General features: G+C 40.3%; 1 protein-coding gene across 1 annotated transcript in view; it reads left to right on the top strand.

Moving 5' to 3' along the window:
- The window catches only part of eml6 (EMAP like 6), a 56219-nt gene that overhangs the window by 12166 nt on the left and 17483 nt on the right, over positions 1-26570 (top strand). The window contains exons 5-29 of the mRNA XM_027153022.2: positions 2867-2935; positions 3345-3530; positions 5711-5846; positions 7688-7889; positions 9538-9675; positions 10195-10451; positions 11003-11212; positions 11456-11623; positions 11854-11960; positions 12226-12326; positions 12784-12970; positions 13075-13180; positions 13272-13365; positions 13508-13608; positions 18387-18589; positions 18681-18792; positions 18958-19085; positions 19922-20063; positions 20164-20316; positions 20428-20559; positions 21498-21586; positions 21689-21856; positions 21955-22156; positions 23899-24025; positions 24134-24212. Of these exons, the coding sequence (XP_027008823.1) occupies positions 2867-2935; positions 3345-3530; positions 5711-5846; positions 7688-7889; positions 9538-9675; positions 10195-10451; positions 11003-11212; positions 11456-11623; positions 11854-11960; positions 12226-12326; positions 12784-12970; positions 13075-13180; positions 13272-13365; positions 13508-13608; positions 18387-18589; positions 18681-18792; positions 18958-19085; positions 19922-20063; positions 20164-20316; positions 20428-20559; positions 21498-21586; positions 21689-21856; positions 21955-22156; positions 23899-24025; positions 24134-24212 (3597 nt within the window). The remainder of the gene's footprint in view (positions 1-2866; positions 2936-3344; positions 3531-5710; positions 5847-7687; positions 7890-9537; positions 9676-10194; positions 10452-11002; positions 11213-11455; positions 11624-11853; positions 11961-12225; positions 12327-12783; positions 12971-13074; positions 13181-13271; positions 13366-13507; positions 13609-18386; positions 18590-18680; positions 18793-18957; positions 19086-19921; positions 20064-20163; positions 20317-20427; positions 20560-21497; positions 21587-21688; positions 21857-21954; positions 22157-23898; positions 24026-24133; positions 24213-26570) is intronic.

The following is a 26570-nucleotide window of genomic DNA, read 5'->3' as shown; positions in this document are numbered from 1 at the left end:
AAGTGTATAAAATGAGATAAAAGTGCTGTAATGTAAATAACACCTTCAAACTTTAGATGTTTATGAACAAGCCATCAGGGCATCACTGAGGGCAGAAATGGGTTTGATATCACTGTTTACTTTGGAAATAAAACATTTGTTTGGAAAGAAATTAATGTTTTTTTTGTATTACTGAAACGAATATATGGCTTTAGTAGGCTATGGACAAACTCTTAAAGTTCTGAGTGTCATATCAGAATCAGAATACCTTATTAATCTCTACGGGCAAATTGGGTTTATTACCGCTGGTCCAAGTCACCAAATAAGACTTAAAATCGAGACTTATATATACTGTATATATATATATATATATATATATATATATATATATATATATATATATATATATATATATATATACTTCAATTCAATTCATTTCAAGTTTATTTGTATAGCGCTTTTTACAATAGACATTGTCTCAAAGCAGCTTTACAGGACATAAACATAGAGCAGAAGGTAAACTCAAGGAATAATAAAAGAAATAACGAATAATAAAAGAAAAAGAATTTACAGAATAAAAATTCAAGATTATTATTAGATATAAATAGTTCACAATTTGTATGTATTTATCCCCCTAAGAGCAAGTCTGAGGTGACTCAGGCAGCAGTGACAAGGAAAAACTCCTTTAAATTGGTAAAGGAAGAAACCTTGAGAGGAACCGGACTCAAGGGTGACCTCATCCTCATATGGGTGACACTGGGGGTGTGATTGTAATATACAGTCAGATAAATGTTGTATTGGTGTAAGGGTCATGGACTTCAGATCTCCTTAGCATCACAGAGTCTAACTGGAGATGTCTCAGGATTCTTAGAGTCGGCCTCGGCTCAGTGGACGTCCAAAGGCTTCGTCCCACAGAGGACGTTGGGAACACAATATATATTTATCACTTATGTTAAAGCAGCAGTAAAGCAGGGATTAGAACAGCAGGGATTACTTTCAAACCTTATATTATATTATAAATATTATATATATAAAATATAATATTTTATATAGTCCGGTTTTTCTCTTAATTGAATGAGTCTTGGACTGAATATACTCCTGTATCTGTCCATCATCGGGAATCATCCTGCAGATATTGAAGGCCTCTTCCGAAAGTATAGGCAGCTCTGGCCCCTTCTTGTAGACTGCTTCACAGTTCTTAGTCCTGTCCAGTTTATTATTCATTTGAACTCCCAGGTATTTGTAATCGTCCACCATGTCCACAGAGTCCTCATGGATGGAAACAGGGATCACAGGTGCCTTAGTCCTTCTTGGTCGGCCACTAGCTCCTACATTGATATGTACTACTGTAGATGATATGATATGTATGATATGATATGAGCTTCGTATTAACTACCACAGTGGCGTGAGACATGACAAAGACATTCAATGGACAATTTACATGGACCCAACAAAACAGGAGCAAACTCTAGTTATTGGCCTCTGGAGAAAAGACTTGCTTAAGGTGAAGATTTTGCTACATATATAAAAGTGTTTCTATCCCTAAAGATATTGTTACACTGGACAATGGTGGGTCAAGTGGTTAATGCTCTGGGTTGTTGATTGGAGGATCAGGGGTCAAGCTGGGCCCTTGAGCAAGGCCCTTAACCCTCCCTTCTTCAGGGGCACTGTAGCATAGCTGCCCCTGCGCTCCAACCCTGCGATAATACATGTGCATTTATATCTGTTTATATATGGATGTGTGTGTCAAGTTGTGCTCTTTTACATGAGAGAGCCTTCTTTTTGTTGTACAGCTGTTGCAATGACAAACAAACAAAAATGTGAAGCAAGAACCATAAATGTAAACACAGTCTACGAGCAAGATGTAAGCATGAAACAACAAAACCATGACAACGAAACATACAGGAGATAAGATTTAATCAGCTCACTGAGACATGCGTCAAAGGACTTATTTAATTTCTTTGTATAGCACTTTTAACAATAAACCTTGTCTCAAAGCAGCTTTACAGAAGCATAGATAAATAAACAACACATTTTGACCAATCAGAATCAAGAACTCAGATCATGTGGCATTGGGCATTGCGTATTACATTGTTTTCTGTTTGTATATATAAAATAATGGTATATTGTTGCACAGTGAGATATGTTGTGTACAGTGTCACTCTTAGTTGAATGAGTCTTCGACTGAACATACTCCTGTATCTGTCCATCATGGAGTGGGTGGATGATGTTGTCTGCGATGGCCAGTAGCTTAGACAACATCCTTCTTTCTGACACTACAGTCAGAGAGTCCAGCTCCACCCCCACAGCATCACCGGCCTTACGGATGAGTCTGTTCAGTCAGTTGGCATCAGCTACCTTCATGTGACTGAATGAAAGAATGAAAAGAATGAAAGCAAAAAAGACAGCATTGGCTACCACAGACTCTTAGAACATCTTCAGCATCGTCTTGCAGATGTTGAAGGACCTCAGCCTCCTCAATAGTAGCAAACTTTTGGCAGCTCTGGCCCCCTTATGTAGGTTAGAATGAGCACAATGTAACACATTAGCAAACACACCCTCTTATTATCTGTATATTTATTCTTTTCGTCTCTCTCTCTCTCTCTCTCTCTCTCTCTCTCTCTCTCTCTCTCTCTCTCTCTCTCTCTCTCTCTCTCTCTCCTTATTTTTCTCAGCTTTGTACAACTAAAACCAGATCAGCGTGCCATCAGATGAAGCTTAGTCCCAAAGGCTCTGGGATCTCTCAGATGATTTGATACGATTGTGTGATCGTGTGCTTGTGTGTTGTCTTTTAAAGAAGATCTATATAAAGATCTGATGTTTCTGATGTCTGATCTAACAATCTGTCTAACCAGAGCTATTTCCTGTGCTTTTTTGTTGTTGTTAGATCTTTGATATTTCATGGGATCCCTTCCTGCCACACAGGCTGGTGAGCTGCGGAGTGAAACACATTAAAGTGAGTGAAGCTCGCTTTTCCTTTTCCAGTGACACACGTTAAACATTTTAAAAAGCTTTAAAAAAACAGACACATACACACACATTCATGGAAGGAAATTTAGCATGCATTATTGTATTCTTAGCGTATATCATCCTCTGTAGAATTTCTAGCTTCGCCTCAGGCTCGGTGTTTGTTCCGTCTCTCTCTCCATGAGAGAGCAATTACGGATGAGTGAAGCTGACAGATAAAGTCGTATTGGACTAATTAAATTGTCACTCCTGTCCGTTTAAGATAAGGATTCCTAAAAGCGTCGGGTGAACCGTTTGGTCAGGACGTTTTTCAGCGCTGATAACTTCAAGCTGCATGTGAAGTTGTTTCACTTACACCATGATAGAATTGTAATGAAATGATTCTTTCTTCATTCCAGTTCTGGACGTTATGTGGCAATGCACTGACACCAAAACGAGGGATCTTTGGGAAGACGGGAGACCTGCAGACCATCCTGTGTTTGGCGACAGCGAAGGAAGAGGTGACGTACTCGGGCGCGTTGAATGGAGACATCTACGTGTGGAAGGGACTAAACCTGGTGCGGACCGTGCAGGCGGCTCATGGGGTGCGTGGATTACATGGTTCCTGTCTGTAAATCTGTTGTGAAGATATTCTGTAACGAGCAAAAAAAGTTGCATCATTAATATTACTCTGGGCCTAAAAAAGGGTCCTTCAACCTCCCAAACTGTAACTAATTAAATAGCTGTAAATAATAATAAAAAAAAAAAAACCTGTCAGGTCACAACACTGATGATTACTTTCCTTTTCTAGTAAAAAGCAGCACGTATTTCATCATCACTTCTTTAAAATTCAGTTCGAATTTATTCTTATTATTTGTATTAATACAATCCAAGCAGAAATTGCTTCAAATTGCTTGGATAGATGGTTGCTCACGTGTCATGTTGGTCGGGAATCTGACCAGCGTATCATCTAAAAGTGAAAGTGACGTGACATACGGCTAAGTACGGTGACCCATACTCAGAATTTGTTCTCTGCATTTAAACCATCCAAAGTGCACACACACACAGCAGTGAACACACACACCCGGAGCAGTGGGCAGCCATTTATGCTGCAGCGCCTGGGGAGCAGTTGGGGGGTACGGTGCCTTGTTCAAGGGCACCTCAGTCGTGGCCGGACCGAGACTCGAACCCACAACCTTAGGGTCTCTAACCATTAGGCCACGACTTCCCCCAAGTTTTTGCATATAAGCCTGGGGTCAGAGCGCAAGGTCAGCCATCGTGCGGCGCCCCTGGACCAGGTGAGCTTAAGGACCTTGCTCAAGGACCCAACGTAGATGTTGCAGCAGCTTGTGGGCTTGAACCCCGATTTTCTGATTAGGAACCCAGCGCCTTGACCGGTGGACTATCACGTCCTCACAAATACCTCACAAATACTGACTAAAGCCCCTAAAGTGCTGTTGATCTAAATTATACTGCGGGTGTGTTTACTACCAGGATTTATCATATAGAGTGCTTAAAGCGAGCCCTGTGCTGTCTGCCAAATATCTCCAATAAATTCCAAACCCTTTCTGTATATTGCTGATCCGGCAGCACGAAGCTGAAATCCCTGAATGTTTTCTCTCTATTTCACCGGTGCTTTTAATCTTGTTAATCCTTCAAAGCTTCGACTGAACTGCACCAATGCAGAAAGTCTCAGCAGTGATGTGGTGCGGATGTAAGAATTAAATCTACATGTTAATCTTAAGAGCTTGCTTGTGCCTTCTCAGATGCTTTCAGGATTTGTTCTCACATATCAATAGAGCTTTTCAGACTGAGGTTATTGCCGGGATATTGTCCTTCTAAACCCTGCTTTTAACCTGGATAGAGAAATGTTTCACACTTGAGGATTTAGAAGTGGGGATAGTACAGCTTTTTACCCGAGGTTATGAAACTCTGCTTTTACTGTGTTTAATTCAGGTGATTAAGGCTCTGGGTTGTTGATGGGAAGGTTGAGATTCAAGCCCTAGCGCTGCTAAGCTGCCTCTGTTGGGCACATGAGCAAGGCCCTTAACCCTTCCTGCTTCAGGGGTGCTGTATCATCAACTCCCCCTGTGCTCCACCCCCAACCACCTAAGTTGGGATATGTGAAGGAAAGAATTTCCCTGTGCTATAATGCATGTCTGGTAATAATATGTGGGATGTGGTAGCTTAGTGGTTAAGGTGTTGGACTACCAATCGGAAGGTTGTGAGTTTAAATCCCAGGTCTTTCACTGCTGGGCCCCTGAGCAGACACCCTTATCCAGAGTGACTTACATTTTTATACAACTGTATAAAGTTAAGGGCCATGCTCAGGGGACCAGCAGTGGAAGCTTGGTGGACCTGGGATTTAAACTTATGACCTTCCAATTGGTAGTCCAACACCTTAAACACAAAGCTACAGTACCACATTCCCCTGTGCTCTAATGCATGTGTGGTGATAATACAGTATGTGGAATGTGGTAGCTTAGTGGTTAAGGTGTAGGACTACTAATGGGAAGGTCATGAGTTTAAATCCCAGGTCCACCAAGCTTCCCCTGCTGGGCCCCTGAGCATGGCCCTTAACTCTTAATTGCACAGTTGTATAAAAATGTAAGTCACTCTGGATAAGAGTGTCTGCTGTAAATGATAATAAAGGCTTTTATTATGTGAAGTTTTAGATCACGAATAGCCGGTATTTCGGCTCTGGATACTCCGGATTCCGTTCAGATGGAGTACAATGACCTAAAACTGTTAGACTGTTGGTTTGTTTTTATTGTTTTTTCTCTAGGCCGGGATCTTCAGCATGCACTCGTGTGAGGAAGGTTTTGCCACCGGTGGACGAGACGGCTGCGTGAGACTGTGGGACATTGACTTTAAACCCATCACTAAGATTGACCTCAGGGATGCTGAGCAGGGATATAAGGGTAAATTCGGTAGTTTACAGTCTGTTGTTTCACACCTTCCCCACTTCTGTGTATTGATTATCGTCCTGCACTCGACTCTGTTACCAGCTGTACTGTAGAGTGGAATGATGGTTAATACTTCAGTTGACTTTCTAAAAGTTCCAAAAAATGATCTGATAGTGATTATTACAGTTATTACAATTATTACACTTCAACATTGACGATGGGGGCATGGTGGGTTAGTGGTTAGCACGTTCTCCTCACACCTCCAGGGTTGGGGGTTCGATTCCCACCTCCGCCTTGTGTGTGTGGAGTTTGCATGTTCTCCCCGTGCCTCGGGGGTTTCCTCCGGGTACTCCGGTTTCCTCCCCCGGTCCAAAGACATGCATGGTAGGTTGATTGGCATCTCTGGAAAATTGTCTGTAGTGTGTGAGTGTGTGTGTGAGTGAATGAGAGTGTGTGTGTGCCCTGCGATGGGTTGGCACTCCGTCCAGGGTGTATCCTGCCTCGATGCCCGATGACGCCTGAGATAGGCACAGGCTCCCCGTGACCCGAGGTAGTTCAAATAAGCAGTAGAAAATGAATGAATGAACATTGAAGACTTTCTTCCATCCGATTCGAACATGTACACCTTAAACATTGGAGAAACCGGATTGATGGGTCTTATATATTTATACATTTAACAACCTAAAAATCATAAGCAAAGAAAAAATTAAAAATATATTTCAGAAGAAATAATGCCATGCCCATTTGACCTGCTGTAAACAAAAGGTAAAGATAAAGTTTAAGAAACAAAAATGGAGGGAAGAGAAAGACAAAGAGAATGAGGCAGTATTTCTTATAAAATAAGTCTGGTTTAATTCTTTTCTAAATGAAACTTTTCTTTTCTTTTCTTTTCTTTCTTTATTTGTTACTGGATTTTGTAATGTTCCAGTGCTAAAAAAAAAAATTAAGAATGTATATAAAAAAAAAAATTCTAATTACATAATTAAAAAGAGAATGAATTCAGTCCATTCATTAAATTAATTAACAAATTAATTTGTTAATTCACTGACATTTCATATTCATTTATTTATTAGAAATAAATCGGTTAGAAATAAAATTTAAGTATTAAAAAAAATTTAAATTTCATACTGTAAAAAAATCAATTAATAAAAATATTAAAATTAAGAAACTCATTTGTTTATTAATCGATATTTTATATAAATAGTAAGTGTTCATATAAAAATCCAATTACAACCGGACGATGTACGTTTACTAAACTATTCAATCCCGGGTGACTTTTTTTTTGCAGTGACAGAATATGGGTTGGTTTTGAAAAAGAAAGGAAGAAGCCGACCTTGTTTTTCTGTGTCTGTTATATACAGGTTACACCGGCATGCTGTATATTGAGTGTGCATAGAGTAAGCACTGACTGCCAAATGTACTTACAGTACATCAGTAAATTCTGGCACTGAGCCAAGAAAGCACGCTGAACACTTCCTCTCAACATTTAATCTCGTTAATCCTTTAAGGCTTTAAGGCTTTCCACCGCACCTGCTCTTCACTAATAAATCTCATGACAGATACAGTTTTAGTACAAAAAAACCTCCTATGTTATTAAACCTAAGTTATTATTAGAACAGATGATGATCCTGTGATTACTGGGTTATTTATTTATAGATCCTGATCGAGCAGCTGTATTTCATGCCTACTTAGATTTGCTTTTGCTTGCTTTAATTTCTGCGCTTGCACTGTCATATTTTTAAACCGCACTTTGCAAGCTAATCATTTTCTCTCCAGGTTGTTATGTTCATGTCATGCTTTGCTGCTCTTTAACACTCTGGAGTTTCTCTAGTTTCTCAAACTTTTGTCTTTAACAGGTCTCTCAATCCGGAGTGTGTGCTGGAAAGCTGACCGAATCCTAGCTGGGACACAGGACAGTGAGATTTTTGAGGTGATGGTGCGAGACAGGGATAAACCTCTTCTGGTAATGCAGGGTCACTCCGAGGGCGAGCTCTGGGCTCTGGATCTTCATCCCAAACAGCCGATCGCAGTGACAGGCAGCGACGATCGATCCGTCAGGTCAGTGTCTGGATTTTTGTTGCCTTAAAAGTAGTGAATTCAGACTTCAGAGATATTTCCTATTAGTTGTCACTTATTATAACTGCTATTGCTTGTTATTTATTTATTTATTTATTTATTTATTTATTTATTTATTTATTTATTTATTATTATTATTATTATATTTAATTTAATTTAATTTAATTTAATTTAATTTAATTTAATTTAATTTAATTTAATTTAATTTAATTTAATTTAATTTCATTTATTTTAATGCCATGAAGCACTTTGGTTCAACTTGCTGTAAGATGCTATATAAATAAATGGTTGATTGATTGATTGATTGATTGATTGATTGATTGATTGATTGATTGATTGATCGATCGATTGATTGTACGTCAGCGATGTAAGGAATAAAACGTGTCGAATTAAAGGCATTTATAGTAAAATAAATAAATAAATCAATGACACTACATCTACCTTACACTACTCTACTCAACTCTACACTAAACACCTCTACTCTACACAACTGTACCGTACACTACTCTACTTCTACTCTACTCACCTCTACTCTACACTTCTCTACTCAACTCTACATTACCCTAGAGTCATCTGCTCTACACAAATCTACTGACCTCTACTCTATACTTTTCTACTGACCTCTACTGTATACTACTATACTATTTTGTGCATTGCATCTGGATAGATGCTGTAAATGTAAATGTACTCTAAACTACACTTCTCTACTTTACGACACATTACGGTACTCTACTCAACTCTACATTACTCTATAGTACTTTACTCTACACTACTCTGCTACTCTACTCTTCTCTTCTCTACTGTACTCTACTCCGCACTTCTCTACTCTTTTTTACACTACTATACTTTACACTATTCCACTCAACTCTATATCACACTACTCTACTCTACATTACACTCGTCTAGTCTACTCTATAATTGTGTACAGTACTCTACACTACTATACTCTACACTACTATACTTTATACTATTCCACTCAACTCTATATTACTTTGTCACACTACTCTACTCTACATTATAGTCTACATTCATCTAGTCTACTCTTTACTTCTGTACTCTATACTACTTTACTCAACCCTACAAAACTGCGTACTGAACACATACACAACTTTATTTTACTCTACTAAACTCTACTGTACTACACTACTCTACTCTTAAGTGCATTTATTTTTATACCACAGCGACTATGACAATTAGCAACTATTTCTTTTTTATGTATAAAACAGCTACATGTTCTAGTTTATTAACCCTTAATAGCTACATTTAGTTTTTGGAACATCTGCAAACAAGTTATTTGTTGTTCTTTCACATTATGGCAGCCATAACAGTCATTTCCTTATCAAATTAAGAGGTTTGTAAGGGGTTGAGGGTTGAAATTACTCACACTTCTAAAATTCTAACATCTAAAATTACTCATAATCTAAACATCTAAAAAAAAAAAAAACGAAAAACACGTACGCCAGTGTTCGCCAACGGCGGCCGCAGCTCAGAGACGATAAACAGAACGCTCTGTAAATGTTTAATTATTGATCTCAATTTTAATTTTTAGTAAGTAAGAATAAGTTTAAAGTAAGTACCATTTCTCTATGTTCAGTTTCTGACTTCTGACTTGTCCTTGCCCCTGAGGTAGGCTTTGGAGCCTGGCTGATCATACCCTCATTGCTCGCTGTAACATGGAGGAAGCTGTTCGTAGTGTGTGCTTTAACAACGATGGCTCTCAGCTCGCTCTGGGCATGAAGGATGGATCGTTCACCGTGCTGAGAGTCAGGTAAGCGTTCGATTTAAACATTTTAACATTAATCCAGGATTGTTTTCTGTTTTAAATGTGGTTTAACACATTCATTCATTCATTTTCTACCGCTTATCTGAACTACTCGGGTCACGGGGAGCCTGTGCCTATCTCAGGTGTCATCGGGCATCGAGGCAGGATACACCCTGGACGCAGTGCCAACCCATCACAGGGCACACACACACTCTCATTCATTCACTCACACACACACACACACTACGGATAATTTTCCAGAGATGCCAATCAACCTACCATGCATGCCTTTGGACCTGGATAGGAAACCGGAGTACACGGAGGAAACCCCCGAGGCACGGGGAGAACATGCAAACTCCACACACACAAGGCGGAGGCGGGAATCGAACCCAGATTTTTCTTAGCTTCTGAATGATTGTAAATTCTAATTTTAAGGGAATCGAAAGGGTGCAAATATTAATGCTATGCAGCAGTTGATGTGCCCTTACATTGTCACATATGCCATCTACTCTTTGCTCTTCTCAGGGACATGACAGAAGTGGTCCACATCAAGGACAGGAAGGAGGTGATTCATGAACTGAAGTTCTCTCCAGACGGCTCTTACCTGGCTGTGGGATCTAATGATGGTCTGGTTGACATCTATGCTGTCGCACAGCGCTATAAAAAAGTAGGCGAGTGCAACAAATCCTCCTGCTTCATCACCCATCTGGACTGGTCCGTAGACAGCCGCTTCCTGCAGACCAACGACGGAGCAGGGGAAAGACTGTTCTACAGGATGCCAGGTGCATGATCGCAAAAAGTACATTTCTACAAAATGTGTAAATCTGAGTGTTATGATACTTTTATATAAGAGCTACATAAATGCATTCAAAGGAAGAAGTAAGATAAACAAATCTATTCAATAATATTTTAACATTTACTATTGGAAAGCTCCAGATGAAATAAAATCAAATCTAATCTAAAATCTAATACTTCCTTTCTACCCTATTATGCAGCATAGTGCAAGCTAACATACTGTAGCATAGTTCCTAACATTCCAATAATATTTCACACATCTCTTTTTTTCTAATACCCATAGGCAATTTTAAAATATTTAGATGCTTGGCCTTTCATAAGCTCTTGGTCTCAGAAGCAAGTCACACTTTTTTTAGTTCCTGTTATAAAACCACAACCGATCTCATTATTTATTCTAACCATTTATTTATATTACCCGTAACCATAATGTTTGTTGGCTAATTATAAAGAAATGACATGAACGATGAATAAAACAAGCAGGAAAAACTGTACTGTGTCTTAAGGTAGATATTGTCTAGGTGCTCTTTTACCTCCATAGCTGGAAAATTCCTTCCTAAAGAAGAGGCCAAAGGGATTCACTGGATGACCTGGACTAGTGTCTTAGGCCCAGAGGTCAATGGGATTTGGCCCAAGTACTCCAACGTTAACGATATTAACTCTGTGGATGCCAACTATAGCAACGCTGTGCTGGCGACCGGTGACGACTTTGGCCTTGTCAAGCTCTTCCGATTCCCGTGTCTTAAAAAAGGTATCTGAAGCATTTTAATATTAATAGATAGAATATTGCATATTTCCAATATTGGCATATTAGAAGCCAAAAATGTAATTAGTGTCTGTTTAGTTTGTGTCCATTTTATATATGACTTGTGGGAATAACATACCTAATTTGTTTATACTGAGTGAAGATGTCCCATAAGTCCATTTCCTTTTTGCTGGTGTTTATGTGAATAATGTTCCAAAGCTCATGAACATTCTCTCTTTCAATTTGCAGCTGCCAAATTCAAGAAGTACATCGGCCATTCCGCCCATGTCACCAACGTTCGCTGGTCACATGACCTGCAGTGGGTGTTAAGCACGGGCGGAGCTGACCACTCCGTGTTCCAATGGAGGTTTCTGCCAGAGGGTGTGATGAACGGTGTGTTGGAGCCACTTCTACAAGGTGAGCAAGCTATCACGATGTTCATCATGACACGTCAGACATTACTCTCGTAAAGAGACTACTGTACTTACGATATGATCCTGATTACAGTCAGGATATTTTCAAATAGACGTAAACTCGGTGCCAACTTTAATAGGAACACTTGTACATCTGCTTATTCAATCAGCCAAACACAGGGCAGAGCTTTACTGTTACTGTCTCTGCATTACATCTGTCTCGTCTCTCCACAGAGGGTTACGCCGACTCAAACAGCGGCGAGTCAGACTCAGACCTCTCCGATGTTCCCGAGCTGGATTCGGACATCGAACAGGAAGCTCAGATGAACTACGAACGTCAGGTAAGCTATCTTTCCACTACACTGAACATCCAGACATCATTTTCATCAACCGTACACACAGAACTCATTCTGTTATTCCCCTCAGTGCCAGTGGCTGTTTCGTGCCTCAGTGGCTAAAACCTTTAGCACTCATTATTTTCACAACTGACTGGCTGATCATCTCCCAGCTCACACTTACCCTTTGCCCTTTTGCATTGTTTGCTTCTGTCTGTCCGTGCGTGTGTATGTGTTTACATAAATCCGATGATCATTCCTGCTGTCTCAGGTGTACAAGGAAGATCTGCCTCAGCTCAAGAAGAAATTGGTGGGCTCTCTGAAAAGGCAGAAAGCTCCGGATGAAGGGTTACGGCTGCAATTTGTTCATGGGTAAAAATATATATATATATATATATATATTTTTTTTTTTTTTAAATCAGAAATTTTAGTCAAAGTAATCACATAAAAACAACTAAAACAGCTGAGCTCAGTACCTTTAATGGATTCCCTTATGCATCCCGGTTTCCATGGCAACAACAGTGAGTTTCTTTGCTAGAGACGTGCCCTCGTGTACTCAAACACAATAGGGGATAAATAAACAAATTAAGAATCAAGAACTAACGCAAAACAAGTGTACGCAAGTGTTGGATAACAAACCAACGACAGAACTAGAACAAAAGACACTCTAAGAAAAACAAGAACGTGGTGCGTGTCACCGTGGGAACCATTTTGCAAATAGGGAATCTGTGACATAACGTGGAGTTTTAATGCATCACACTACCCCAATGTCTTATTGACTTTATGCACTCTTTGTCTCTCTTTGTCTCTCTTGCCTACATGTGATCAGGTATAGGGGTTGCGATTGCAGGAATAATCTGTTTTACACACAGGCTGGGGAGGTGGTGTATCACGTCGCTGCTGTAGCCGTGGTCTATAACAGACAGCAGCACAACCAGCGCTTTTACCTCGGCCACGATGATGACATCCTCAGCCTCACTGCACACCCTCTGAAGGAATATGTAGCCACTGGGCAGGTATTCTGCTTACTACTACTCATACGACATACTTGTTTATGACTGCTCTGCACTGAAGAAGTTCTAATCTGGCCGTGTGTGTGTGTGTGTGTGTTCGTGACCAGGTGGGCCGAGACCCAACCATACATATTTGGGACGTCCAGACACTGAAGTGTTTGTCCTTGTTGAGAGGGCAGCACCAGAGAGGAGTGTGTGCGCTCGAGTTCACAGGTAAGGCAACTCTCTTATAATACACACTACACAAACATTTACTGTGATAAGAAGTTTGGTGAACTGCACGGTTTGTCTTTGCTCTGTTTAGCGGACGGAAAGAGTCTGGTGTCTGTGGGCATCGATGAAGGTCACTGCATAGTGATATGGGACTGGAAGAAGGGAGAAAAACTGGCCAAGGCAAAGTAGGAGCTGCTGCGTGCTCATTGATGCTAATTAACCCAAAATGATGGAAAATGAAACACTGTGGTGTGTGTGTGTGTGTGTGTGTGTGTGTGTGTGTGTGTGTGTGTGTGTGTGTGTGTGTGTGTGTGTTACTTACTGTAGGGGACATAAAGACAAGATCTTTGTGGTGAAGGGAAACCCGTTCCGCATGGACAAGCTGGTCACAGTGGGCGTGAAGCACATAAAGTTCTGGCAGCACACAGGTACTAGTTCACAGCACTGGATACTGATATTTATTACAACAGCACTGGAGTACTGATATTTACTACACCATCAGTGGAGTACTGATATTTACTACACCATCAGTAGAGTACTGATATTTACTACACCATCAGTAGAGTACTGATATTTACTACACCATCAGTGGAGTACTGATATTTATTACAACAGCACTGGAGTACTGATATTTACTACACCATCAGTGGAGTACTGATATTTACTACACCATCAGTGGAGTACTGATATTTACTACACCATCAGTGGAGTACTGATATTTACTACACCATCAGTGGAGTACTGATATTTACTACACCATCAGTGGAGTACTGATATTTACTACACCATCACTGGAGTACTGATATTTACTACACCATCAGTGGAGTACTGATATTTACTACACCATCAGTGGAGTACTGATATTTACTACACCATCAGTGGAGTACTGATATTTACTACACCATCACTGGAGTACTGATATTTACTACACCATCAGTAGAGTACTGATATTTACTACACCATCAGTAGAGTACTGATATTTACTACACCATCAGTAGAGTATTGATATTTACTACACCATCAGTGGAGTACTGATATTTACTACACCATCAGTAGAGTACTGATATTTACTACACCATCACTGGAGTACTGATATTTACTACACCATCAGTAGAGTACTGATATTTACTACACCATCAGTGGAGTACTGATATTTACTACACCATCAGTGGAGTACTGATATTTACTACACCATCACTGGAGTACTGATATTTACTACACCATCAGTGGAGTACTGATATTTACTACACCATCAGTGGAGTACTGATATTTACTACACCATCAGTGGAGTACTGATATTTACTACACCATCACTGGAGTACTGATATTTACTACACCATCAGTGGAGTACTGATATTTACTACACTATCACTGGAGTACTGATATTTACTACACCATCACTGGAGTACTGATATTTACTACACCATCAGTGGAGTACTGATATTTACTACACCATCACTGGAGTACTGATATTTACTACACCATCAGTGGAGTACTGATATTTACTACACCATCACTGGAGTACTGATATTTACTACACCATCAGTGGAGTACTGATATTTACTACACCATCACTGGAGTACTGATATTTACTACACCATCACTGGAGTAGTGATATTTACTACACCATCAGTGGAGTAGTGATATTTACTACACCATCAGTGGAGTAAATATCAGTACTCCAGTGATGGTGTAGTAAATATCAGTACTCCACTGATATTTACTACACCATCAGTGGAGTACTGATATTTACTACACCATCAGTGGAGTACTGATATTTACTACACCATCAGTGGAGTACTGATATTTACTACACCATCAGTGGAGTACTGATATTTACTACACCATCAGTGGAGTACTGATATTTACTACACCATCACTGGAGTACTGATATTTACTACACCATCACTGGAGTACTGATATTTACTACACCATCAGTGGAGTACTGATATTTACTACACCATCACTGGAGTACTGATATTTACTACACCATCAGTGGAGTACTGATATTTACTACACCATCAGTGGAGTACTGATATTTACTACACCATCACTGGAGTACTGATATTTACTACACCATCAGTAGAGTACTGATATTTACTACACCATCAGTGGAGTACTGATATTTACTACACCATCAGTAGAGTACTGATATTTACTACACCATCAGTAGAGTACTGATATTTACTACACCATCAGTAGAGTACTGATATTTACTACACCATCAGTGGAGTACTGATATTTACTACACCATCAGTGGAGTACTGATATTTACTACACCATCAGTAGATTACTGATATTTACTACACCATCAGTGGAGTACTGATATTTACTACACCATCAGTAGATTACTGATATTTACTACACCATCACTGGAGTACTGATATTTACTACACCATCAGTAGAGTACTGACATTTACTACACCATCAGTGAGGTACTGATATTTACTACACCATCAGTGGAGTAATGATATTTACTACACCATCAGTGGAGTACTGATATTTACTACACCATCACTGGAGTACCGATATTTACTACACCATCAGTAGAGTACTGATATTTACTACACCATCAGTAGAGTACTGATATTTACTACACCATCAGTAGAGTACTGATATTTACTACACCATCAGTAGAGTACTGATATTTACTACACCATCAGTAGAGTACTGATATTTACTACACCATCAGTGGAGTACTGATATTTACTACACCATCACTGGAGTACCGATATTTACTACACCATCACTGGAGTACCGATATTTACTACACCATCAGTGGAGTACTGATATTTACTACACCATCAGTGGAGTACCGATATTTACTACACCATCAGTAGAGTACTGATATTTACTACACCATCACTGGAGTACCGATATTTACTACACCATCAGTAGAGTACTGATATTTACTACACCATCAGTAGAGTACTGATATTTACTACACCATCAGTAGAGTACTGATATTTACTACACCATCAGTGGAGTACTGATATTTACTACACCATCAGTGGAGTACTGATATTTACTACACCATCAGTGGAGTACTGATATTTACTACACCATCAGTGGCGTACTGATATTTACTACACCATCACTGGAGTACTGATATTTACTACACCATCACTGGAGTACCGATATTTACTACACCATCAGTGGAGTACTGATATTTACTACACCATCAGTGGAGTACTGATATTTACTACACCATCAGTAGAGTACTGATATTTACTACACCATCAGTGGAGTACTGATATTTACTACACCATCAGTGGAGTACTGATATTTACTACACCATCAGTGGAGTACTGATATTTACTACACCATCAGTGGAGTACCGATATTTACTACACCATCAGTGGAGTACTGATATTTACTACACCATCAGTAGAGTACTGATATTTACTACACCATCAGTGGAGTACCGATATTTACTACACCATCAGTGGAGTACTGATATTTACTACACCATCAGTGGAGTACTGATATTTACTACACCATCAGTGGCGTACTGATATTTACTACACCATCACTGGAGTACTGATATTTACTACACCATCACTGGAGTACCGATATTTACTACACCATCAGTGGAGTACTGATATTTACTACACCATCACTGGAGTACTGATATTTACTACACCATCACTGGAGTAGTGATATTTACTACACCATCAGTGGAGTAGTGATATTTACTACACCATCAGTGGAGTAAATATCAGTACTCCAGTGATGGTGTAGTAAATATCAGTACTCCACTGATATTTACTACACCATCAGTGGAGTACTGATATTTACTACACCATCAGTGGAGTACTGATATTTACTGCACCATCAGTGGAGTACTGATATTTACTACACCATCAGTGGAGTACTGATATTTACTACACCATCAGTGGAGTACTGATATTTACTACACCATCAGTGGAGTACTGATATTTACTACACCATCAGTGGAGTACTGATATTTACTACACCATCAGTGGAGTACTGATATTTACTACACCATCAGTGGAGTACTGATATTTACTACACCATCACTGGAGTACTGATATTTACTACACCATCAGTGGAGTACTGATATTTACTACACTATCACTGGAGTACTGATATTTACTACACCATCACTGGAGTACTGATATTTACTACACCATCAGTGGAGTACTGATATTTACTACACCATCACTGGAGTACTGATATTTACTACACCATCAGTGGAGTACTGATATTTACTACACCATCACTGGAGTACTGATATTTACTACACCATCAGTAGAGTACTGATATTTACTACACCATCAGTAGAGTACTGATATTTACTACACCATCAGTAGAGTACTGATATTTACTACACCATCAGTGGAGTACTGATATTTACTACACCATCAGTGGAGTACTGATATTTACTACACCATCACTGGAGTACCGATATTTACTACAGCATCACTGGAGTACCGATATTTACTACACCATCAGTGGAGTACTGATATTTACTACACCATCAGTGGAGTACCGATATTTACTACACCATCAGTAGAGTACTGATATTTACTACACCATCACTGGAGTACCGATATTTACTACACCATCAGTAGAGTACTGATATTTACTACACCATCAGTAGAGTACTGATATTTACTACACCATCAGTAGAGTACTGACATTTACTACACCATCAGTGAGGTACTGATATTTACTACACCATCACTGGAGTACCGATATTTACTACACCATCAGTGGAGTACTGATATTTACTACACCATCAGTGGAGTACTGATATTTACTACACCATCACTGGAGTACCGATATTTACTACACCATCAGTGGAGTACTGATATTTACTACACCATCAGTGGAGTACCGATATTTACTACACCATCAGTGGAGTACCGATATTAACTACACCATCAACAGAGTGACATAATACTTTAAACTCTGGAAGCTTTACTGTGATTTAAAAATAAATGGCTGCATTTCTTGAGGTGTGTGAAAACAGCCAAAAGTAGAAAATTGCTGCCTTTATCTGAGAATTGTTTAATATATGAAATTGCAATTAAATTGATATTTTAATAAAAATTCTAATATTATATATTATTGAAAATGATGATCTGGACATCTGGTTGCAGTAATAACATTTTGTTACAGTATCATTAATACGGATGGACACTTGAATGATACAGGATTATAAATGACTTCCTTTCCCTAGGTGGTGGACTGACATTTAGGAGAGGTATATTTGGCAACCTGGGCAAGCAGGAGACCATGATGTCAGTGTGCTACGGGCGTTCCGAGGACCTGGTGTTTTCAGGGGCCACCACAGGTGACGTTTACATCTGGAAAGACACGACGTTGATAAAAACGCTGAAAGCTCATGACGGCCCTGTGTTTGCCATGTGCTCGCTGGACAAGGTACAGATCCAGTTCTACAGATAGTTCTACATACTCGAAAGTCTCATGATATTAAAAGTTCACGGATTATGATTATGACGGTTTTCCGAAGGGGTTTGTTACAGGAGGGAAGGATGGGATCGTGGAGCTTTGGGATGATATGTTTGAGAGGTGTTTGAAGACCTACGCCATCAAGAGGGCCACACTGTCGCCATCATCTAAAGGTCCTTTTCATCTGTAAACTGCAGTTAGATTTTTTCACTGTTTAATGGCTCATATAAAAGTAGACACTACATGCTGTGTGTGTGTTTGTGTTTGTGTGTGTGTGTGTGTGTGTGTGTGTGTGTGTGTGTGTGTGTGTGTGTGTGTGTGTGTGTGTGTATCCGCAGGCCTGCTGCTAGAAGATAACCCCTCAATCCGAGCTATCACTCTGGGCCACGGTCACATCCTGGTGGGCACCAAGAACGGAGAGATCCTGGAGATTGACAAGAGCGGCCCTACGACTCTGCTGGTTCAGGTAGGAATGTGTGGACCACATTTTATTGGTCAGTTACTATTATAATTTTCTGACAGTTTTTATGTTCAATAGCCAAAAACTGATTATTAGGGTTAGTTTGAAAATGGTAAATAGTTTGTCAAGTTTAGAGTGAGGTAATCTAGAATGAAAAACAAAACCAAATCAAATTTAAATTTAAAAAGTCAAAAGAACAAATTTGAATGAATTCAAACTGATTTTAAATGGAGTTGGTATAGTGTAAAGAATTATGTGTGGGAAAGTTTTTGATTCAGTGTCAGATGTTAATAAAGGGGGGGGGGGCACGGTGGCTTAATGGTTAGCAAGTTCGCCTCACACCTCCAGGGTTGGGGGTTCGATTCCCGCCTCCGCCTTGTGTGTGGAGTTTGCATGTTCTCCCCGTGCCTCGGGTGTTTCCTCCGGGTACTCCGGTTTCCTCCCCCGGTCCAAAGACATGCATGGTAGGTTGATTGGCATCTCTGGAAAATTGTCCGTAGTGTGAGTGTGTGAGTGAATGAGAGTGTGTGTGTGCCCTGTGATGAGTTGGCACTCCGTCCAGGGTGTATCCTGCCTCGATGCCCGATGACGCCTGAGATAGGAACAGGCTCCCCGTGACCCAAGGTAGTTCGGATAAGCGGTAGAAAATGAATGAATGAATGTTAATAAAGGCATAAATAATGTACTGATATTGATTCAGATGAATTGTTTAAAGTGTGTGCGCATGTGTGTGCGCGTGCGCGCGCGTGTGTGTGTGCGTGTGTGTGTGTGTGTGCATGTGCGTGCATGTGCGTGTGTGTGTGTGTGTGTGTGTGTGTGTGTGTGTGTGTGTGTGTGTGTAGGGCCATATGGAGGGTGAAGTATGGGGTCTTGCTGCTCATCCCTTGCTGCCTATATGTGCCACTGTGAGTGAAGACAAAACACTGCGCATCTGGGAGCTTTCTGCTAACCATCGAATGGTGGCAGTCCGCAAGCTCAAAAAAGGTACTTCACTTCTCACTTCTACCCTTCAGTCCTCTGGATCTAATGTATTTCAGTGTATTTACACCTCCACACAGCATGAAGAGTCAATGTGTGTGCTCAGGTGGTAGATGCTGTGCCTTCTCCCCGGATGGGAAAGCCTTAGCGGTGGGTCTGAATGACGGCAGCTTCCTGGTAGTGAACGCGGACACTCTGGAGGACATGGTGACCTTTCACCACAGGAAGGAGATCATTTCAGACCTCAAGTTCTCTCAAGGTAAAAGCTGGTCATTAAAAATGAAGTGTTTCGTAATATAGTTACTGAAATATCATTTTTAACTTTATGGCAATCCATGCAAGCTAAATTACTAGACTTTCATATGTACAGATGCTGGAAAGTACCTAGCCGTGGCCTCCCACGATTCATTTGTGGATATCTATAATGTACTGACCAGTAAACGTGTGGGTATCTGTAAAGGAGCGACCAGCTACATCACCCACATCGACTGGGACACTCGCGGTACAGCAACATTCAGAGCACTCTTACTGTACATACAGTAGCTATTCACTGTATAAACTGGTACAAAGCACTGACACAGGAGTCTACTTTAAATAAACATTCGGATAATTGAACCAGGGCTCTCAAGTTTTGAAGACAGGCAAGAGTGACATTTCCAACCCCACAGCGGAACCACCAGGATCACTGACCACATTTTAACCAAATACAAAGTATTTGTATTTTGTTCAATTTATTAGTTTGAGTGTGTGTGTGTGTGTGTGTGTGTGTGTGTGTGTGTGTGTGTGTGTGTGTGTGAGAGAGAGAGAGAGAGAGAGAGAGAGAGAGAGAGAGAGAGACAGAAAGAAAGAGAGAGAGATTATGACTGGTAGTGTTTATTGTAAGTGTTTGTTTCCTTTTTTGGACTCCTTTATCATTTGTAATGTTGCTCCCATATAAAACAGTTCGGCTCAAGCCCAGACATTTTTAGGGTCATGATTGAGGACAATGTCCTGTCCAAACTGACCAACCGAAAATACCCTCTCTAATGAACTCAAATTTTTTTTTCATTGGTTGTTGCGTTAAATCTTACCCAGATACAATAGTGCTATTTTCTGATTGGCTATTGTGTAGCCTTTTTTTTTTTTGATTGGCTGATAAGTGTCAGGCTCGACTAAGAACTCCAGGGAAGACGTGCTTGATTCCTGCCCGGTTCCGTAGAGACAGCGGTGCGGACTGATACGTTTTGGGCGCTGCGGCTTATTAATTATATGATAAATAGTCAAAAGGTTTTTCTGCGTGAGAAATACGATGTGTGGCGGGAGAGCGTGACAAAAGACCCAAATGCGTGACTGTCACTCTCAATGCGTGACACTTGACAGCCCTGGTGTACATTTTTCTTTGTCAAATATGGCGTGTTTTTAAAATTAATTAATAAATCAAATATTTTTAAATAACTGCAGGTAAATTGCTGCAAGTAAACACTGGTGCCAAAGAGCAATTATTTTTTGAAGCTCCTCGTGGACGGAGACAGAACATCTCCACTGCTGAGGTACAGAAAAACAAATACACTATATATGCACAAATATGGGATTGTAAAGTCGTATGCATGCCAGTGAGCAACGTGTGTGTGTGTGTGTGTGTGTGTGTGTAGTTTGAGAAGGTAGAATGGGCCACATGGACATCTGTTCTAGGCTCCACGTGTGAGGGAATCTGGCCCACACTTAGCTTTGTCAACGCCTCTTCACTTACCAAAGACCGGAAGATGTTAGCGACCGGAGACGACTTCGGCTTCATCAAACTGTTCAGCTTTCCCTGTAAGGTAAAGTACAAACGTCTAGAGGTGGTATAGACATGTGTGTTTTAACCGCAGGGCTCAAAAATGGACGCTAAAGTGCTGTTACCTTTTTTTTCCTTCAGGGTCAATTCGCCAAGTTTAAAAAGTATGTAGGCCACAGTGCCAACGTGACAAATGTTCGGTGGTCAAATGACGATACGACGCTGCTGTCGGTGGGCGGTGCCGATACAGCGCTGATGATCTGGGCAAGAGAAGGGATTGGGCCACGTGAGAGCAAAGCTGTCGACAGCGAGGAATCCGATGACGACGCGGAGGAAGATGGGGGTAGGTTTGGACACTTTAGGCTGGAAAACAGCTGGTTATTATTAGGGATGTACCGATACCACTTTTTCTCTTCCGATCCGATATTCCGATACCAGAGTTTGCCAGGATCGGCCGATACCGATCCGATACCTGTGTTCTTTTCTACCTTTAAAACTAAAGAATGTATACAACTCGTTTAGTTATTAAGATTTATTTGTTTCTGGCAAAGAAAAAATAAAATTCCCATTACTGGATGAAAAATTAAAAGACAAGAAACCTTAAAAAACGTATTAATGCAATAGGAAACCGTACTTATAACAGTTTGTGGTATAACAATCCAAATTTAATTCAATTCAATTCAAGTTTATTTGTATAGCGCTTTTTACAATAGACATTGTCTCAAAGCAGCTTTACAGAACATAAACACAGAGCAGAAGGTAAACATAATTAATGATAAAGGACTATCATAAATTAATGATAAACCATATATACTGCAATTATTAAATTATTTTTTGAATAAAAGGCAATATTTTAAAGTGAATCTTAAACGAGAACTCTTGAAACAATGCAAAGTGTATTAAACAGTAAACCTTGCACCCAAATGAGCGACATGCGCTGAGGTAAATAGAAAGGGCGCCTGCTAAACTTACCTGTTGTGCAAAATATTTCCTATAAAATGTTTATCATTATGTTTATTTACATGAATGTAATTTAATATATAAGTGTATTTTTTTTATAAGTTCAAGCAATAGTTAGTTAATTGACATTATTCAACTACCACTGGCATGGGCATCGGAAGTAAATAAAAAGTGGGCGTGTCCTGTCCCACACATATATAATGGTTCAGACGCCCAATAATTTCAGGAAACAGGGACGTGGTCAATGCTGTAGGTAAAACGCTGAATGGAGTTTAATTTATTAGGGCATTCCTCAAGCGGAATAGATTTCGACTGGCGGCGCTCTGAAAAGTGCGATAACCATGACTACGGGTATCGGATTTCGATCGGTCACGCACCACCGATACCCTATCCACTCAAAATGCTTGAATCGGCGCCGATACCGATCCGAAATATCAAAATATTGGATCGGTACATCCCTAGTTATTATTATCCGGTGTGATACAAAGATGTTACATCTTATTACATGTGATACTAGAGCACTGTAATGCTACGGCATACAAACATACACAGTCGCCAGTCGCTGCACTGTGGCCGTTCTTACCACTGGTTGCCATAGTAATAACGTGTCAATGGGTAGCACAACTAACATTCCACTAATATAAACCATTATTCGAGGGAGACTTGGCATTTATATTATACAGGATGAAGGAGTAGCAGTGTGTCTTCTGTGCCATAGATCACATAAGCTCTACTTTCTTCAGAAGGCAGAATGTTATGAATCCATATGCAGATTTATTGAAACTCAGGGCAAACATAGTGAAGAACGGTAGGCAGAAAACGTAGTGGCAAAACAGGTAACCGCTCCGTATTTACATAACGTTACACTTTCCGTGTCATCGCTTAGACACGCCCACGTCTAGTCACAAAAGCTCATTGTCGATCTCTGTTTGCTTTGTTGCTTCGAGTCGCTATATGTATGAAACATTACCATTATGACACTAAGGTACTACGTATGTAACTGATTATGTTAGTAATAACTCCTTAGTAGTTAATTTACTAATTCTAAATAAAAAAAACCCTGAACAGCATGTATTAGCTTTTTTATTTACCCTATATAGATATTAAACCGATTTTGCATTGCAGGATATGACAGCGACGTGGCCCGAGAAAAGAACATGGACTACACCACGAAAATCTACGCCGTCAGCATCAGAGAGATGACGGGTGTTAAGCCACACCACCAGCAAAAGGAGATCCTAGTGGATGAAAGGTAATGTAATATAAAGAGATAAATCTCAATTCATTTAGTTAAATCAGCATCATTAGAGCTGTAATCCTGCTGACCGTGCTAATGGCCATCTCGATCCGCGTGCTGTAGGCCGCCAGTCAGCAGAGCAGCACCGCTACCTGAGAAACTGCTAAAGAATAACATCACCAAGAAGAAGAAACTGGTGGAGGTGTGTGAAACATTATTACCTTGTATTAACAGAGTTAATCCTGAAGGCTCTCGGCCTAAAATATGAACTAGTCCCTTCTGACCTGTTTCCTTTTAGCATTTTGCTATCATGTTCCCCTGAAGTCCTTTTAAATAACTGGAAATGCTTTTTTTTTTAGTTTAACTAAAACTTTTTAAATCCAGGATGTAACCCTGTATGTTATAAGGCTCCAAAGTCACAGTAACTAACCGCAAATGATCTGTTTGGCAAAAAAAAAAGCTTTAAAAATGCTAATATTAGCTTTATGGCTAACACAAGGTCTTGGCAATCTTTTTATAGCCCACGCCATCTTTACGTAGAGCAACAAATCGAAGGGCCTTTTTACACCTGATCACTTCATGTGTTGTCTCTGATCCGATAGCTATCTGATTTGTTAATACTGTTCCATTTACATTAGGCCACATAAATGCGTCTTGGCGAAACGGATATCGATCCGATCTTTCTACTCCCGCCCAAAATGCGAATATATTTTACCTCATTTCCGGGGGAATTGAAATGGAACACACTTTGGTGTATGCGGTTTTCAGAATGCAATCAAAAAGAAGACGAAAAAACTTGTTACGACGGTTACGCTACAAAAACAGTGTTTACTGTTTGCTGCGTTTTCGCTGGCGGCAGCAGCGCATTTTAAGACCTAATGAGACACCTGGGTGGAAGATCACTCGCGAGTGACGCACTTCCGTTTGGGAGGAGTATAGCGCTGACGTAAGTGGCTTGAACAATCACATTCATTTACACCTGTCCAGTTTCATCTGAAATGCGTCCCAGACCACCTCCTGAAGTGGTTTGAACCATCGGATTTATATCCGTCTCGAAAACGTTTCGGAGGGCATTTAGACCTGGTCTTTTTACCATCAGATAGCTATCTGATCACAGAAAACGCAGTGAGGTTTATTAGCTTTAAGTCATTAGCTTTTCTGCTAACATGATCCAGCTAGTGATAATAACATGAAAACAGAAGAGGCCTCTGGCTACTGTTGGTCGAGGAAGAGAAGGAGGGAGAAGGTTCGTAGGCAGAGAGATAAGAGGAAGGGCAGGAGTATAGGTCTGAGAATAGGGACTTAACATAAGTACAATGAAAAGAGAGAAGAGAGAGGAACATAGCGTTACTTATAAGAGTGGAGGTAGGAGTACACAGGTAGATGAGGCAATCTGAGAGAGATTAGCGACTGCAAAGGATTCGTAGGAGAATGAATATGGTAGAGCAAGAAATAGCAAAGATTTGGAAGGAGGAGGTGAGGAAGGTTGTGAGGAGAATCAACAGTGGAAATGCTGTTGGACTAGATGACATACCTGTGGAGGTGTGGAAGTCTCTATCTACTGTAGATTGTTCAACAGGATTTTAGAGAGTGAGAAGATTCCTGAAGAACGGAGGAGAAGTGTTTTAGAAGTGAGAACTTTAAAAACAGAGGTGATGTTCAGAGTTGTAGCAACTACAGAGGAAGCTAAGGGAAAGAGTAATGGAAGCTAGGCTAAGAAAGGAAGTGGATATTTGTGAGCAGCAGTATGGCTTCATGCCCAGAAAGTGCACAAGTGATGCAATTTTTGCTCTGAGAATGTTAATGGAGAAGTACAGAGATGGTCGGAAGGAGCTGCACTGCGTCTTTGTGGATTTAGAGAAAGTGTATGACAGGGTGCCAAGAGAGGAGCTATGGAACTGAATGAGGATGTCAGGAGTGGCAGAGAAGCATGTCAGGAGTAGTTCAGGATATGTACAGTATAAGAGGAGTGCAACAGAAGTGAGTTGTGCTATAGGTCAGACAGAGGAGTTCAAGGTGGAGGTGGGCTACATCAAGGATCGGCTTTGAGTCCCTTCTTGTTTGCTATTTTGATGGACAAGTTGACAGATGAAGGTCAGACAGGAATCTCCATGGACAATGATGTTTGCATATGACATTGTGATCTGTAGTGAGAGTAGAAAGCAGGTGGAGGAACACTTGAAAAGATGGAGGTCTGCTCTGGAAAGAAGAGGAATGAAAGTCAGTCATAGTAAGACAGAATACATGTGTTTAAACAAGAGGGAGGGAAATAGAACAGTAAGGTTATAGGGGCTGCGGTCAAGAAGGGGTCAGTGTGATTGGGAGTGTGGAAAAGAGGTGAAGAGGTAAGTGCAGGTGGGTTGGAGTATGTGGAGAAAAGTGTTAGGGGTGGTGTGTGACAGAAGAGTGTCAGCAAGATTCAAAGGAACGGTGTACAAGACAGTAGTGAGACCAGCTCTGCTGTATGGGTTAGAGACTTTAGCTTTGAGGAAAAGAAATGAGGCAGAGATGGAGGTAGCAGAGATGAGGATGTTGAGGTTCTCTTCAGGAGTGACGAGGA

Source organism: Tachysurus fulvidraco, chromosome 2, assembly GCF_022655615.1.
Source record: "Tachysurus fulvidraco isolate hzauxx_2018 chromosome 2, HZAU_PFXX_2.0, whole genome shotgun sequence".
Taxonomy (NCBI): Eukaryota; Metazoa; Chordata; class Actinopteri; order Siluriformes; family Bagridae; genus Tachysurus; species Tachysurus fulvidraco.
Note: the sequence above shows the minus strand (reverse complement) of the source record. Positions and strands in the feature narration are given on the sequence as shown.